General features: G+C 39.3%; 1 protein-coding gene across 1 annotated transcript in view; it reads left to right on the top strand.

Moving 5' to 3' along the window:
- Nucleotides 1-1,544: 1,544 nt before the first annotated feature.
- LOC143288122 (transmembrane protein 120A-A-like) overlaps nucleotides 1,545-15,955 on the top strand; it is a 21,892-nt gene continuing 7,481 nt past the window's right edge. Inside the window, exons 1-7 of the mRNA XM_076596411.1 lie at nucleotides 1,545-1,674; nucleotides 3,787-3,905; nucleotides 5,836-5,952; nucleotides 10,992-11,051; nucleotides 13,291-13,386; nucleotides 14,780-14,869; nucleotides 15,553-15,618. Coding sequence (XP_076452526.1) covers nucleotides 1,603-1,674; nucleotides 3,787-3,905; nucleotides 5,836-5,952; nucleotides 10,992-11,051; nucleotides 13,291-13,386; nucleotides 14,780-14,869; nucleotides 15,553-15,618 — 620 coding nt within the window. The 5' untranslated portion in view covers nucleotides 1,545-1,602. The remainder of the gene's footprint in view (nucleotides 1,675-3,786; nucleotides 3,906-5,835; nucleotides 5,953-10,991; nucleotides 11,052-13,290; nucleotides 13,387-14,779; nucleotides 14,870-15,552; nucleotides 15,619-15,955) is intronic.

Below are 15,955 nucleotides of genomic sequence, written 5' to 3'. Positions count from 1 at the left end.
TGGCCAGAGGTTGTCTCCAATGAAGAACTTTGGAACATAACAAAACAGGCCCCACTGGAGACGGAAATCAAGAAACGGAAATGGGGATGGATAGGCCATACACTACGCAAGCCTGCAACAAACATCACAAGACAGGCTCTTGATTGGAACCCACAGGGGAAAAGGAAAGTTGGCCGTCCGAAGCAGACCTGGCGGAGAAGCATTGAGGCAGAGACAAGGGCGGCCGGAATGACGTGGGCCGAACTGAAGAGGACCAGCCAGAGCCGGGTGCGTTGGAGGAGTGTTGTTGCGGCCCTATGTTCCCCACGGAATCAAGAGGAATAAGTCAAGTCACACACACACACACACACACACACACACACACACACAAACTGCTACCAGGGGTACCTTTGATGCTGTATTGTAAGACTGTTGTTTACTTTCAACCTTTTTATACTTCAGCACTGATACGGTCCATGCAGTAGTTCGGCTGGATGTCTGTACTTTAGAACTGGTATGATCAACTGTGCTGATTAACAGTTAATGATGAAGTATAAACAAGAAAATATATACATGAAGTGATGCATACATATTTATTTTGACTTCATGTTAGGGAAAAAAAAACCCTGAAGAATATCTAAAAGGATACTCATAAACATTTTTAGCATTAAATGATTAATGGAGCACGTTATCCCCTATCATCTTGAATGAAGCATATTTTTTTCATATAATCATAACAAAAGCTGTCATTTATCAAGATTCATGATTAGTATTTGCTGTCTTGTGAGTCTACAGTCTTTCCTGAACCTGAAAATATCTTAAATGTTTATGTAGATGTAATAGTTTTTGAGTTTCAGTCATTTTAGTAACAATGTTTATGTAGATGCAATAGTTTTTGAGTTTCAGTCATTTTAGTTACACTACCATCAAAACTGCAGGAACGGACATGCAGAAAATAAGCATTTTCCACAAAATCTATGACACTGGCATTCAGCCAATAACATTAAGAGCCAACTGAAAAAAATCCTAGGTATTTTGTGTACTATATTAGTAAAAAGATCATATGTATAATAGAGTTTTGATTATGAGAATGTATTAGTTGCAGTTCTACACGGGTTCCAAAATGCCATTATGTGAGATTCGTTAAAATCGCTAATTTTTTTTTAAATTCAAAACTCAATATCGCAAAAACCATTTGACATACTGCTTTGAAATTTGGTATGGCTTTACTTTATTGCACTCTTTCATGCTTGCAAATATGAGGCTTCTGCTGTGAATCTGAAAATTTGGATGGACCTACCTACTGAACGTGATTTGACTGTGTGTACATGCCACATAGTACGTTGTCGAACAGCTTGAAATGTATCGATTTTTCATGTCGAAACTGCAACGCTGGCAAAAGTTGTAGGCTAATCTGGATCGAAGAAGTTGGTTTTCCACAATCTCCTTCCACTTTGCACTTGTGTTCTCGGGCAGTGATCTCCCTTATACAATCTCGACAAAAGAAGAGACAGAAAACGGCTAAAGCTTGCATCGTCGCACAGACTATTTTGCTTCGAGCGAAGCGTACGCGTTTCGGACTTTGAACAGTTTGTTTTTTATTCTGTGTGAAAAGGGAGCAGAATGGCAGATAATGACTTCAGAACATGTCTGGTGGACTGGGAAGATCTGGAAAAAGAATATGTTCAACTCGAGGTATGTTGTCTTTGCTGAGCTGTCTTTTTTCCTATCGACTTCGAGTGAGAATAGAAGATAACGGCTTGCGCTCTCAATGTATGTTCTGTGCACAAGCTCATGCCTTATCTGTCAGATCGCGATGGTTTTGATTTTGATTTTTCGTTTAACAGCAATTATGACAGAATATGACTTTTGATGTGTTAAGTAAAACCAGATCTGTAACTTGAACACGAATAAATTTATTATTTTCAGTATTTCGCCAAATTTATTTTCGGGGGCTTAGGCCAAAGTACTGAAAACGTGTCGACATTTGTTGCCATTCAGTGATCCAAAGTGAAAGCACACACACACACACCACACCACACCACACCACACCACACCACACCACACACACACACACTGCACACTTACTCACTCACACACGCACACACACACACACACACACACACACATACAGAGAAAGACACACACACACACACACACACACACACACACACACGTGTGTGCGCACAGACTTCAAGCAGAAACTGAATCAGATATTGCAGGAAAATGTTAGGGAGTGTGTGTGTAGATGTGATGAGACTGAAAGTAATAGAAGCAGATTTGATTAAATGGGGAGGGGGGATGGAAAAGAAGAGGTTATATATTTTGTATACATAGAGAGAGAGGATGAAAGGGGGAGGGGTTGGAGTATGAAAGGGAGTGAGAGGTGGAGGGAGGGAGATAGACCAAGCAATCAAGATATGTTGCTTGTGGCTGGTTGATGCAGTTTATTGAGAAAATTATTACCCTACTTCCCTCAGTTTACATGCCTGTTGTATGCAAGGTTATATATTTATTTACTTGTGTAATTTGAAAAAAAAGTGAGTATACATTTTAGAGAGACACCCAGAAACAGAGTATGGATGAAAGATATTCATAAATGTATACAGCATGCATCACAGAAGATGGAATATATAGATCTGCCTTATTAGTGGGATTAAAAAGTTTATATGCAAAACAAATAACAACAACAAAATCCCACCAATAAACTGCACAACTGCTACAGTGGTTTCTTCACCCATGCAGTTGGCTGTCTGTCAACAAGAACTATGAGAAAACCAGAAATTATGTGTGTGTCTCCACTTCAGATACCTGTGGTGGGTTTGTGTCAGAATCTTCCATGTCAGCACATTCATGCGGAAGTTCACTGGAGGGATACACTCTCACACATACAGACACACACACACACACACACACGCACGCACGCACGCACGCACGCATATGCACACATATATCCTAGCAGTTATACATGATCTCCTGTGATGGGGCATTTCATTGTGTTCTGACCAAAACAGCTCTCAGTGGTACTGTTGGCTGTAGGAGTGGGACAATGACAGAATGAACATGTGTGTGATTATCTGATTGGGTTGTGTGGAAATCAGCATCAGGGTTGTGGAAGTTACTTGTATGGCACAAACTCCCGAAAAAAGTGGGCCTCAAGTGCCTCCCATGGAACGATACACATGTATACCATAGTATATGGCATACAACAGCACAGTATGAATGATACAAGAAAAATATTACTGAAAGACAGTAATACAGATTGCGAATATTGATAATCAGATAAAAAAAATAAACAAAATTGCCTTATGCACATGGTGCATGCAGCACGCGCACTCGTGCACGCGCGTGCACACACACACAAACACACACACACGCACACACGCACACACACTATGGAGACTTCATGAGGGGGGAAAAAAGGGTGATAGAAGAAAAATAGAAAAGGAGACACAAACTGATGACTATGCTTCATCACATCTATCACTATCAGTCATGTTGGATGTATATATCTACATATATGCTTGAAATTTTGTTTTGAAAAAAGAGAGAGCTTTTGAATGAGGGAAATCCAGAGGAAAAGAATTCCAGATAGCCGGAGCTTTATACTGGAAGACCCTTAAGTGTTACCAAATCAAATGTCTCTGAAGACACTGAAGAGTAATGCCACTGGGAGAGCATGGAAGATTGTGCTGTGAAAAAACAACACCATTATGATAAAAGAAAATTATAGCTTGTTGGATACTTTCAGGAAAAAGTGGTGTGCTTTTTTTCTGATGTATGTATGGCTGTTTGCATGATTCATAGGAAGACCACAAGAACTATATCAAGGTGCTGGAGCAGATGACATCAGCTCAGAAGAAATGTGTGGCTGACATTGCTCACCATCGTTACCGCATCCGTCGTATCATGGAGTCCCTGAAAAGGTAGAAGATTTTTTCTGTGTGCTCTGGTGACATGTTTGTGTGCATGCTTGTGCATGAATGTATGTAAACAAAGTGAGTCCCTGTTTGTGTGTGTGTATTGGTGGGTGGGTGCGCACATGTGTGGAGAAACTGGGTGTCACTGTGTTTTCATGTGATATTAATTAAAACAGAACCCAAATTATCAAACCATGCTTCTTACTTTTAGAATTTGTTTAGAACTCTGCCATCTGTTAAGGGATCAATCCAATTTTTTTGTGTTAGTGGGCTGCAACTCTCACATTCATTCATTTACATGTGAGTGGGCTTTGTATGACCATTTTTCTCATGGCAGCCAAACTCTTTTTAGGATGTGAATTCTGAGTATGTTCTGGCATACATAACCCACTGAATGCTGACACTGATATGTATGCATAGTTACGTATGCACATGAATGGGGTTCAGGCAAAACTAGCATGACTGCACCTCTGTTGACCTGGGAGATTTGGAAAAACCTCCACAAGACAATGTGACCAGAATTTGAACCCAGGACCCTCAGATTGAAAGTTCAAGGCTTTATAACCACTGGGCTGGTGCGCCCATTGGACTGATCTACTGACCAGCATGAACACTATGACTGTGCAGTGTGTCGTAAACTTGAAAAGAATGTCTAGCAAATGTTCAGCAAGCAGAATGTAAGTCAACTGGAAACGAGTACCGTGGTCGCAGTCGGACTCTTAGTCATTTGAGAGCAAAGAAACTGAATCAGTCTTACTTTTCAGCCTCCTTCTGTTCAGACATTGAAATGTGGCCTGGAACACTTACCTCTGGCAATTTGGCGTTTCTGTTGTAGCTAAGTGTTATCACACAAAACCAAATGTGGGTCTGAAAAGTCTTGAGAGGAGCCAGACAGCTATATTCACTATGATGTGACAGTCCTGCAGTCGGCCATGCTCTGTGTGTTAAATCAATATTTGTTGTCTTGTTCTTGAAATTGAATTGGATTTTCATCCCAGTTTTGAAATAATCAATTAGACAAAGTAATCTTTCTTCATGCAGATTTCAAATTGAGTATGACAGTGCAGTGTTAGGCAAAAGTTTTTTTGTTTTGTGTGTGCATGTGTGTGCAAAGATTTCACAGGGCTTCTGCTAAGTCAAATATCTTGGGTGTCCCAAGGACTCATTTACCATAATTCTAAGGGGACCCAGATTGCTATCAAGGGCTCACTCTTATGCTGCACAATTTGTTCAGATCTGCCTAGCTGCATATGTGCATGGGCCGGTATTCCTCCCAACCATAATAATCGAAGATTGTAGGCCTAGAAATAGACATCTGCATTACTCTCAGGGTGGTGCTTGTGGTTTTTGTTTGTGTGTGTGTGTGGAAAAGCAGTGAAGGGAAAGGAGTTAAGATGAGGGGAGGAAAGGAGGTGCTTCCAGCAGTTGAAGGGTAAGAACTCTTCTTCGCCATAGCAGAACATCCTATCAGTGTCAGACAGAAGTTCTGATACATATATCATTATATGCGATTTTTACTCAATGGAGTCAATTCGTTTATTTCAGAAATTTCGGAAACATCGGAGGATCATGCTTAATGAACATGAAATGATGCCTGTTTAAACAGAAGGGAAGTAAGAAACTAAGGGAGTCTACTAGCAGCTACTTTTTATTCCTCCACTTGGACAGACTAATAGTTTGTACAGGACAGGAATCAGACCTCTGCCGGAGTAATTTATACTCTTAACAAAATGTCTACAACCACCAGTATGTGTGATGGGACATTAATCAAAATCCATAATCATCATCTGCCAGAGTCTGCACCAGTAGGTCACGGTAAGTATGTTAGGTTCAACATAAATTTCAGTGAAACAAACAAACAAAAAACCCCAACTTTTTACAGAGAGCTCTGGGTAACTTTCCGTCAGTGGGCAGCGGTGTGTTTTGGTGTGAGCAGGGTCGGGGGGACGCTGACAGAGGAACAGTCTCAACAGAAGGCAGAGCTTCTACAGAAAATCAAGGACCGCAAGGACAACTTCCGCGAAATGGAAGAAAACCTGCCCCACAAGAATGGGTAATTGGTCCTTTGCTGGTGGTGGTGGTTGTGTTGTTGTTGGTGTTGTTAATGTTACATTTATTCTTATACCAAAGACATTGTTCACAGTTTTACATTAGATACACCAAAATATGATAAGCGCCATCGTATTGTATTAGTTACATGTTTGCATGAATACCAGGAGCAGCTTGTGATGAAAGAAAGTAAACAGTTATAGTTGAATAAATAAAGAAATAAAGATAAATAGAATAAGTAATGAATAATGATGATAAAATGTATGTGTGAGTGAGTTTGTGTGTGTGTGAGTGAGTGATTTGTTCCCCACTCTCTTTTTTCTCTCTCTTTTTCTGGTGAATGAAGATAGTCCCATGTCCAGCACACAAAAGAAAGAAAGATGTAAACACAAAAAAAATGTGCTCGGGTACTTTCATGAAACTGAGGCCTAGAAGAAAAACACACAAGAAAATGATGTGTCTTGTACTAGGTACACATGATATCAGTACACATGTTGGGTGACACACTGGTTGTTGGTGGGGGTCTGTTGAAAAGATGTGTTGACAGAAAAATAAATGTCATATTTTTTTTTAAAAAAGAAGGAATGTATGAATTAAATCTCTTTCCTCTTTTTGTCTTTTCATTTGAACATTTACCCTAAATTTTGGAAGAAGGAAGAAAAAGTGATGTGACCAATGATCACATACATTGAAAGAATTTAATGACATTGGTTTTGGTGTTATTTTGGTGTGTGGTGTAGTTATGTGGACATTGTGTGTGTGTGTGTTTGTGTGTGTGTGTGTGTGTTGTATAATCTTCTTTTCACACTCTTCTGTGCTGTCTTCTTTCTCACTCTCACTTTATAAATAAACATTTGAATCTTTACCAAGCACATAGGTTGCATATTTTGTTCCCAGGGGTTATGTAAATATTGAACAGCCCCGCTCCCACCCCCCATCCAACTCCACCCTTTCTACTCTCTCTGTGTCTTATTCATTGGAGAGGAGTTTGAATGTTTACATTGTATGTGTCACATACTTCGCTTAAATAGGTCAGTAGGTTGACTTAACCCTTCACTATCACAGTGTCATTAATAGCTAACAGTTGTGTATGTTTACCTTAACATTATCATTTCCACAAGTGTTTGAAGTGTATGAAACACACACACACACACACACACACACACACACACACACACATATATATATATATATATATGTGTGTGTGTGTGATGGAAACTCAACTCAGTATTCCGATCTAAGTTACATGTTTGCCAAGAAACATACAATACACATCATTCATCAACAGTATGTATCATCAGATGATACAGATTTACAAAAGACAGCAGTTGGAAGCAGAAAATATTTGACAGTGAGTGAAGGAGTTAAAACAGAACTGTTTTTTGTTTGTTTGTTTGTCATTCCTGTGCTCTCACACTGTTGTGTGCTTCGCCTGACCTTGTGACGGTGGTTTTGTAGGGCTGGAGATTCTGCAGGGTGTGTAGCCCATTTTCATTGTGGACTTTTCATCGCTCGCAGTGCGAGAAGTAGGTCATATGACGACATGCCCAGCCCACCACCGTTACTGGTTTCACTGAGTTTGCACTGCTTTTGTTCAGACAACTTTTCGGCAGAGTTTATAAATGAATTAGTTTGAAAAGGTAAAGGCAGATATATGACAATAAACACACTCAAAGTAAACATAGGAGACTAAAACAAATAATGGGTGTAATCATAAAACTAAATATATCTTGTAAACTTGCAAAAATAGTCACCAAAAATCTTAAAAATCCTTTCATAAGAACAACGATTTCCAAGACGAAATTGTATCCTTTCGGTGACATGGAATAAAAGGAAAAGGAGACATGCATGCACTCGTGGTTCTCGCTAAGAATAACCAGGGAACCTGTCGAAAATCCGACAAAAGCAGGCCTGCACACCCTCCCTTATTACACCACTTTCTCTTCTCTCTTCATCCCTGCTAATGTCCCTTCCCTCTGCTACACCCACACCGTTACAACCTCTTTCTATTGGTCTGCAGGACAGCTGTTTTGTAGCCCTGCGATTATGTGCTTTTGTCACAGTGAATCACTGAAGGGTAAAAAATCCAATGTGAACGCATGAAAAGAGACATAAACAATTATGGACACAAGCGCCATTGAAAAACTGTCCAGTTCTGCTACTGTTATAGTGTGTGTGTGTGTGTGTGTGTTTCTCTCCACTATGATTTTTATCCTTTGCAATAAGGATTTGTTTATTTTCTTGACATTCTTCTCATCAAATTTTGAGCAGGTGCCTGACCTATGCATAGATAGAACGCACTGACAGACACACACACACAGACACACACACATAAACAGACTCACAGACACACATGCACAAACACACGCACGCATGCATGCACACACATGCGCGTACACACACACACACACACAGAGGCACACACTAAGACACACACACACGCAGGCACACACACACACACACACACACACACACACACATGCACACACACACGCATGCATGCGCACACACGCACACGCACACACACACACACACACACAAGGTACTGATTCCTGATTCTTTAAAAGACATTGTATTTCCCAACTGGTTAGTGCCTGGCTTCTTACAAAACTTTTTTTGCTTATTTGTTTGTCTTGAAAGTTATATGTTTAGTCTGTATTAACTCTATAGAAGATGGGGATTTTTATTGAGGCAGAAATGCCCAATTTTCTGCAGTAATAAAATATTGTGTTGTTGTTTTTTAAGGAAAATTTGAAGCAAAAAAGAAAAAGAAAAAAAAAGAGCTGTTTACAGAAAATGAGATATAGAAGACAAAAAAAGTATGCATAGATTAGATATGTTGGTTGTTTATATATATATATATATATATGTGTGTGTGTGTGTGATGTTCTTTTCCATTTTTTAATATCTCTTCTCTTGAAGCACAGAGATCTCAGAAATGTTTCATTATTGTTATTCTAAAGATGATTTATCATTATCTTTTATTGGATATTATTATTGTTATGAAATTGGAAAATACAGTTGTGCCTACTTGATAATGACATGGATGTGTATCTTGTTCCTGTATAAATGAGACACATCTTGAGTAGGTTGAATTAGATGTTTCTGATCAACTGTCTTCTTATCATTAATGTAAAGCACACATAATTAAGTACTGTGAGATGAACAGGCTCATACATAGAGTACCATTACTGAGCACCAGTTCATCTGTTTTACAAGCGCTAGCTGTTCTCACAGTGAGGCTTTTAATAAAGCATGGTTGGTACTTCAGTTTAAACAGTATAAAAGAGTTGCAATGATGCAGAACATTACTACTACCGCATATGACTCCAGTGAGATCAGAAATCAGTCATACAGTGACACATGCTCATCAGCATTGCATAATAATACAGTAATTCTTTGTACATACCTAGAGTAGGTCTGTATCCATAATGGACTGATGAACAAGTGTCTTTCTTCACATTAGTCTGGCTCTGTGGTGAAGCAATTATTGTCATCAGTAGTGGGGATTAGTTGGTGGTTCCCTGCCTATGTTGAATGAGAACAGGCACTACTGAACACCATGGGAGCGACTCAGCAGCAGTGCAGGGTCTCCTCTTGTGTCTGGCCTCCTGATGACCCAACATCAGTAGAACTTTTCCTGTACTGTAGATTGCCAGCACTGGAACTGCGGCAGACAAACCCAAGCACGGTAGTGTATGGGGGACTCGGAATGAATGGCATAGGAATATTTCCACTGAAACAGTTTAGGTGATGGGAAAGGAACAACAACAACGACAAAAACACACATACACACACATACATAATTTTCTATGTACATATTTTTCTCTGTTACATGTTTGAGTATTGCCTCTTTTCTATTCTTTTTTTCCTTTTTCCTTCCTCGTTGCTTTCTTTTTTCTGCTTCAGTTGTGGGCTGCAAACTCCCACAAATGTTCCTTGGTTTCTATGATGTGTATGAGTATTTTGACCCAACCTTTTAGGCAGCCATAATTTTGTTTTCAAGAATCTTTTGCTTGTTTTCATGTGTACTTATTTTCAAGGATTTTTGCCTGTTTTAATATGTTGCAAAGTTCTCTACTCTTTCATGATTTATGACTATTTTCCCCTCTGCTTGCAACAACTGTTACTTGAATTTTTGTTCCATAGCATCAGAAAAGACTAAAAAGTATAATCTTTTGAAGTTTGAGCATCAATGTTTTCCTACAATTTATTCAAGCATCAAGTTCTTCTTCTTCTTCTTCTTCTGCGTTCGTGGGCTGCAACTCCTGCGTTCCCTCGTATGTACACAAGTGGGCTTTTACGTGTATGACAGTTTTTACCCCGCCATGTAGGCAGCCATACTTCACTTTCAGGGGTGTGCATGCTGGGTATGTTGTTGTTTCCATAACGCACCGAACGCTGACATGGATAACAGGATCTTTAGCGTGTGTATTTGATCTTCTGCTTGCATATACACACGAAGGGGGTTCAGGCACTAGCAGATCTGCACATTTGTTGACCTGGGAGATCGGAAAAATCTCCACCCTTTACCCACCAGGCACCGTCACTGAGATTCAAACCAGGGACCCTCAGATTGAAAGTCCAACGCTTTTACCACTCGGCTGTTGCGCCCGTTGTGCAGCAAGTTCAATATCAGGGCTTTGATAAATGAAAGTTATTTTACCTTACCTTTAAAGTTTTAGATAGCTGGGATATTCTGTTTCTTTCCTTTTAGGTTCATAATCATATGGATGTTTTAACAAAGTGAGTCTAGATATTCACACTGATTTGTTGTCTGTCAGTCTGTATGTATATTACTTATTTTTACATATACACATGGCGACATACTAATTATTAGTTGTCTTGGTAAAATGCTAAGATGAGTTGCTTTTTTTTAATGTATAAAATAAGTTGCTTTTTTATAATGTTTCTCCAGAATATGTTTCACATGTTATGTGTTTAATGTTTACCTGCCCCTTAGTTCCGTTTCAGAATTGATTTGTTTGTTGTTTGTTTTGTTTCTTTGCTTTTGCATTGATGTATGAACTCATTTTGTTTCAGAATTTACCTAAGCATCATTCTGGGTCAGGTCAGCATATCACTGTTGGACAAGGCAGACAAGTGAGTGCAACATATAACTACCATGTTTTACAGACTTAAAGGCTGTACTTTTTTTTTTTTTCGACTAATGTGTCTCACAGCACAGTGCTCTTAATGCATGTTTAAATCTGTTTTAATGCTGTTCATGAATCCGAACAGTATCATGGTAGACCTCTGAAGTACGACATTTTTGTTGGTGAAAAAGGACTTCATCAACTGCTGCTTCCAGTCACTCCTATGATGTTTGTTTGGAGCTGTCAGTGTCTGAAGGAGAAACATCTTTCACAAGAACTGCCAAGTGTCTGTTGTAATGATGATGAAAGGATTCAAGAAGGCAGAGATAGATGGAGCAGACAAGCAGGCAGAGACAACTCCACATATGAACAAGAGAGGCAAGGCCTTCAAGACTCACTTGTGATAAATCAAGTCCCCTAGCATTAATTACAGACTAATTTCCCTTTTTTTACTATCTGCACCAAAACGTTTGCAAAATAAATAAAAATTCCATGCTTAGCAAAAGAAGTTCCTGTTTGAACAAAAAATGATAATAATGACTCCTCTTGTTGTTGTGTCAGAATAAGAGGTCAAAGTGCCAAGTTTAGAGAATACAAAAATATAAATATAACAGTAAATGCAGTTTGCATATAATTAGGCTTCTTTTTTTAATTTTTTTGTGCCCATCCCAGAGGTGCAATATTGTTTTAAACAAGATGACTGGAAAGAACTGAATTTTTCCTATTTTTATTTCAAAGTTAGTGTCAACTGACAAAGTATTTGCAGAGAAAATGTCAATGTTAAAGTTTACCACAGACACACACACACAGACACACAGACAGACACACACACACACACACACACACACACACACGGACACACACACACACACACACGGACACACACACACACACAGACAACCGAACACCGGGTTAAAACATAGACTCACTTTGTTTACACAAGTGAGTCCAAAAGAGTTCAGATGATGACACGAGGGCTTCATCATCGACTGAATGGGCAAACATAGCTGTGACAATAACAACGATCAACAGAACAATGCTCATTTGGTGTTGCTCTTTTTGTGCTTTTGTTTATCACTTTGATGCACGCCTTCTGACATGTTGTGCCTTATGTATCGTAACATGTTAAAATCAGAATTTTTTAAAATTGTATTTGGAGGGTGCACCTGATAATCAGAATACCCTGTCGTTGGTAAAATATGGCACATGTGTTACGCAGTGATAGAAGGAGGTAAAATATGGCACATGTTACGCAGTAATAGGAGGAACACCAAAAACTCCCTTGTGAGAGGTTGGCAAAGGTTTGTTCTTTAGTTTAGGCGTCTTTTCACTATTATCACTATTTTTAGGTTGGCAAAGGATAGCTGTGTTGATGTTCAGTGTTGTGGGTGTCGGGTGTAGTTGAACAGCTGTTTGACTGATGTGTTTGCTGATGTTATGACTGTGTCCTGTTGTGGAGAAAGCAGTGTTTGTGATGGTGCTGTGTTGTGTGTGAGAGTGTCTTTCTGTGTGTGTGTGTGTGTGTGTGTGTGTGTGTTTCTGGTGTGTGTGTGTGTGTGTTTCTGGTGTGTGTGTGTGTGTGTGTGTGTGTGTGTGTGTGCATGTTTGTGCCTGTGCGCGCGCGCGTGTGTGTGTGGTGTCCGCATGCTCTCATGAGTCACGGTATATAACTCATCTCTGTCTCACTTTGTCCTGTTGTTTTATCATGATGGCACTGATGCACACACACGCATGCCCCCCCCCCACCCCCCCACCCTCCACACACAGTGGACACTACTCCATTGATATAATTCATGTAAAGCACACATCAATAAGCATTATGCTCACACATATACATACACGCATGCACACAGAGCGTATGAATTATGGTTCTAAGGGTAAGGAGTTTACATTAATTGATAAAAGGTGGCACCTTGTAGAATGGTATAATATCCGATAACATGTAATAATGCCCAGACAAAAAACTGAAACAGATGTGCAGCTTAAAATAATGTCTGTAGTTTAAATGTTCTGCATTTAGACATTTATTTGTTTTCATAATAATCATGTTTATTATGGTTGTTGTTGTTTTTTCTGACAGGTGACTGTTTCGCATTGTGAAAAGTGTCCATGTCTGCATCTGTGTGTGTGTGTGTGTGTGTGTGTGTGTGTGTGTGTGGTGTGGTGTGTGTGTGTGTGTGTGTGTGTGTGTGGTGTGGTGTGTGTGTGTGGCGTGGTGTGTGTGTGTGTGTGTGTGTTTGTGGCAGGTTTCGCTACAAGCAGGAATACGAGCGGTTCAAACTGACAGTGAGCAATGTCATCATGGTTCTGGCTCTCTGCACTTACTTCATCCACTCCTACCGGTCAGTCTACAGCCACAATGATGTTAATATCCCATTAATAATAATAGTAGTGATAATTGATAACAATGATAATAGTAGTAGTACATTTATATACGGCTTTCAAATGCCTCAAAGTGCTTTGCAGTTATACATCAGCCACACACAAACACTTACTGTCACTCTCACACTTATTCACTCACTCACTCATATTTAACCCCCTTCAGACAGGGGCCAAGGCCTAAACTGTGTGAATGCATGCAGAAGATCAAATGCGCATGTTAATTAAAGACCCTGTAATCCATGTCAGTGTTTGGTGGTCTATGAAGAGGTTTTGATTTCAAGTCCTGATTGGGGTTTCTTTCTTGGCAAATCTCTGGATTTTACAATCCATTCCTTTGCTCCTTAAATGGCCATCCCCATCTCTCCTATGCAGACTGCTGTGTACTGCATATCCTTAAAGTTTCCACTTAGTCATGATAGTTTATGAATGACTCCCAAACTAATTGTAGTCTGTTTGCTTTTAAAATAGTTTGTCTGTTCCCATTAATTTATTGTCTTTTCATGACAAGGCGATCTAGACATTGAAACAAAACAATGTATTCAAAGTTAGATGTGTGTATATAAATGGAAAAAAAAGGAACACATTTGGAATTCAAATTAAATAATGGCTGACATCTGATTTGTTTGACGTGGACTACAAAAGTAGTTGATGGTGTCAGTATTATTATATTTATCTCAAATTCATGACGCATGTTAAAAGTTGTGAAGCCTAACTTTTACAGAATTTTTTGTTCTTGGCGATAATTCTAGTAGGATACAGCAGGGTGTCTTTTGAGGGGTTGTACACTGGTATCAGCTCAGTTTGCATCTGATTTTGAGTCAGAGACATAGTAAGGGTGCCTTTTTGTATCACCTGTTTGTAAATAGGAATAGGATAAAATAACTCTGAAAGTACTGCAGTTATGGTTTAGAGACTGGATCCAAGGCTATGGCAAGATTGAAGAGAGGTGTCTTCTGTATGTGTGCGTGTTGTCTTCTGTTTTATGCCTCTTTTCTGTGTCAGAGTCCAATTTTTATTTTACGATTGTAAGTTGAAGGGAAAAAAAATATATACATATACAAGAATAGTATGATAATGAAATACACATTTGCATTTTTGTTTCATACACATACATAAAAACACACATGCTGATGCATGAATACACCACATCTACAGTGTATGGGTGTGCGCGTGTATGCATGTATGTGAGTTTGAGTGGGTGTGCGTGTGTGCGCGTGCACATGAGTGAGTGTGTGTGTGAGTGCATGTGTGCGTGCATGTACAGCTTTTAATCTGTTGTCGTTGTGCAGCTGTCATGGATAATGTGATCAAAAAGGAACTCTAAAACGACAACAGTATTCAATGACATTGCAGGTGGGCAGACGCCTTGCTGAACTTTCTGCTGGTGTGGTACTACTGCACCCTGACCATAAGGGAGAGCATCCTCATTGTCAACGGGTCCAGGTACTGGCCTGCTCTCCCTTTGTTTGAGTTTCACTTTTGTTTGGTTCAAACCTAACAAGGTTCTCATTCAGTAATTCTTTTTATTCATTTATTTGTTTTTGTTTTGAAAAGCCTGTTTTCAGTCGTACACCCCCACACATATATGTATGGACAGAACAGGGAGATGGGGAGATGAAAAAAAAAGAGGTTGTGTTGTAGTCTTGCACTGTCTCCATGTCTGTCTTAGAATAGCTCCAGTCTGACACAGAAATTCTCTCACTGAAATGAATACATGTTGACTTAGAATCAGTGCTAATGCAAAAACTGTGAAGAAGGAAATTGAGGATCAGTGCTAACACAAAAACTGTGAAGAAGGAAATTGTAATTAAGCTGATAAGAATGGACTACGAATTCAAAACAAAACTTTGTTCCTGTTGCTGTTTGTGTGCATGCACATATGTTGATATTGTGTGAGTGTATGCGCGTGTGTATGAATGCATGTCGGGAGAACAGGTGTAGGGAAATGATTATTGTTTTATAATCAGTTATATGTTACAGCATCTCTTCCTTCCCTCATTCTGTAGGGTTTTGTTTTGTTTTGTTTTCTTCCTGTATTCACTTTTTTGTATCGGCATACAAGACAAGCATACACACACGCACATGCACACTCACACTCATAACAGCATGTTCTTTCTGCTTTTCAGAATAAAGGGCTGGTGGCTGACTCATCATTTCATCTCTACTGTGTGTGCAGGCATCAGTCTTATTTGGTATGTATCAGTTCAGAGTTGGTATTTATCAGCTCAAAATTGGTATGTCTCAGTTCAGAATTGGTATTATCAGTTCAAAGTTGGTAAGAATTAGTTTTAATTACACATACTTAACCATGACCCAACTAGTGCAGACTCCGGCAGGGGTCGTTGGTAAGAATTAGTTTAAAGTTGGTATGTATCTGAAAATCTGGTGGACTACTATGTCCTATGAACTGTTCATTATGAAACAAATTGCCACTATGGTTTGGTCAACTACTGACACTAGACTACAACACTATGTTGCTTGAACATATCGTTTACAACCGCCATCATCAGTTGCTATGTCTCCATGGTT

The sequence above is a fragment of the Babylonia areolata genome, chromosome 12 (genome assembly GCF_041734735.1).
Source record: "Babylonia areolata isolate BAREFJ2019XMU chromosome 12, ASM4173473v1, whole genome shotgun sequence".
NCBI classification, from domain to species: domain Eukaryota; kingdom Metazoa; phylum Mollusca; class Gastropoda; order Neogastropoda; family Buccinidae; genus Babylonia; species Babylonia areolata.
Note: the sequence above shows the minus strand (reverse complement) of the source record. Positions and strands in the feature narration are given on the sequence as shown.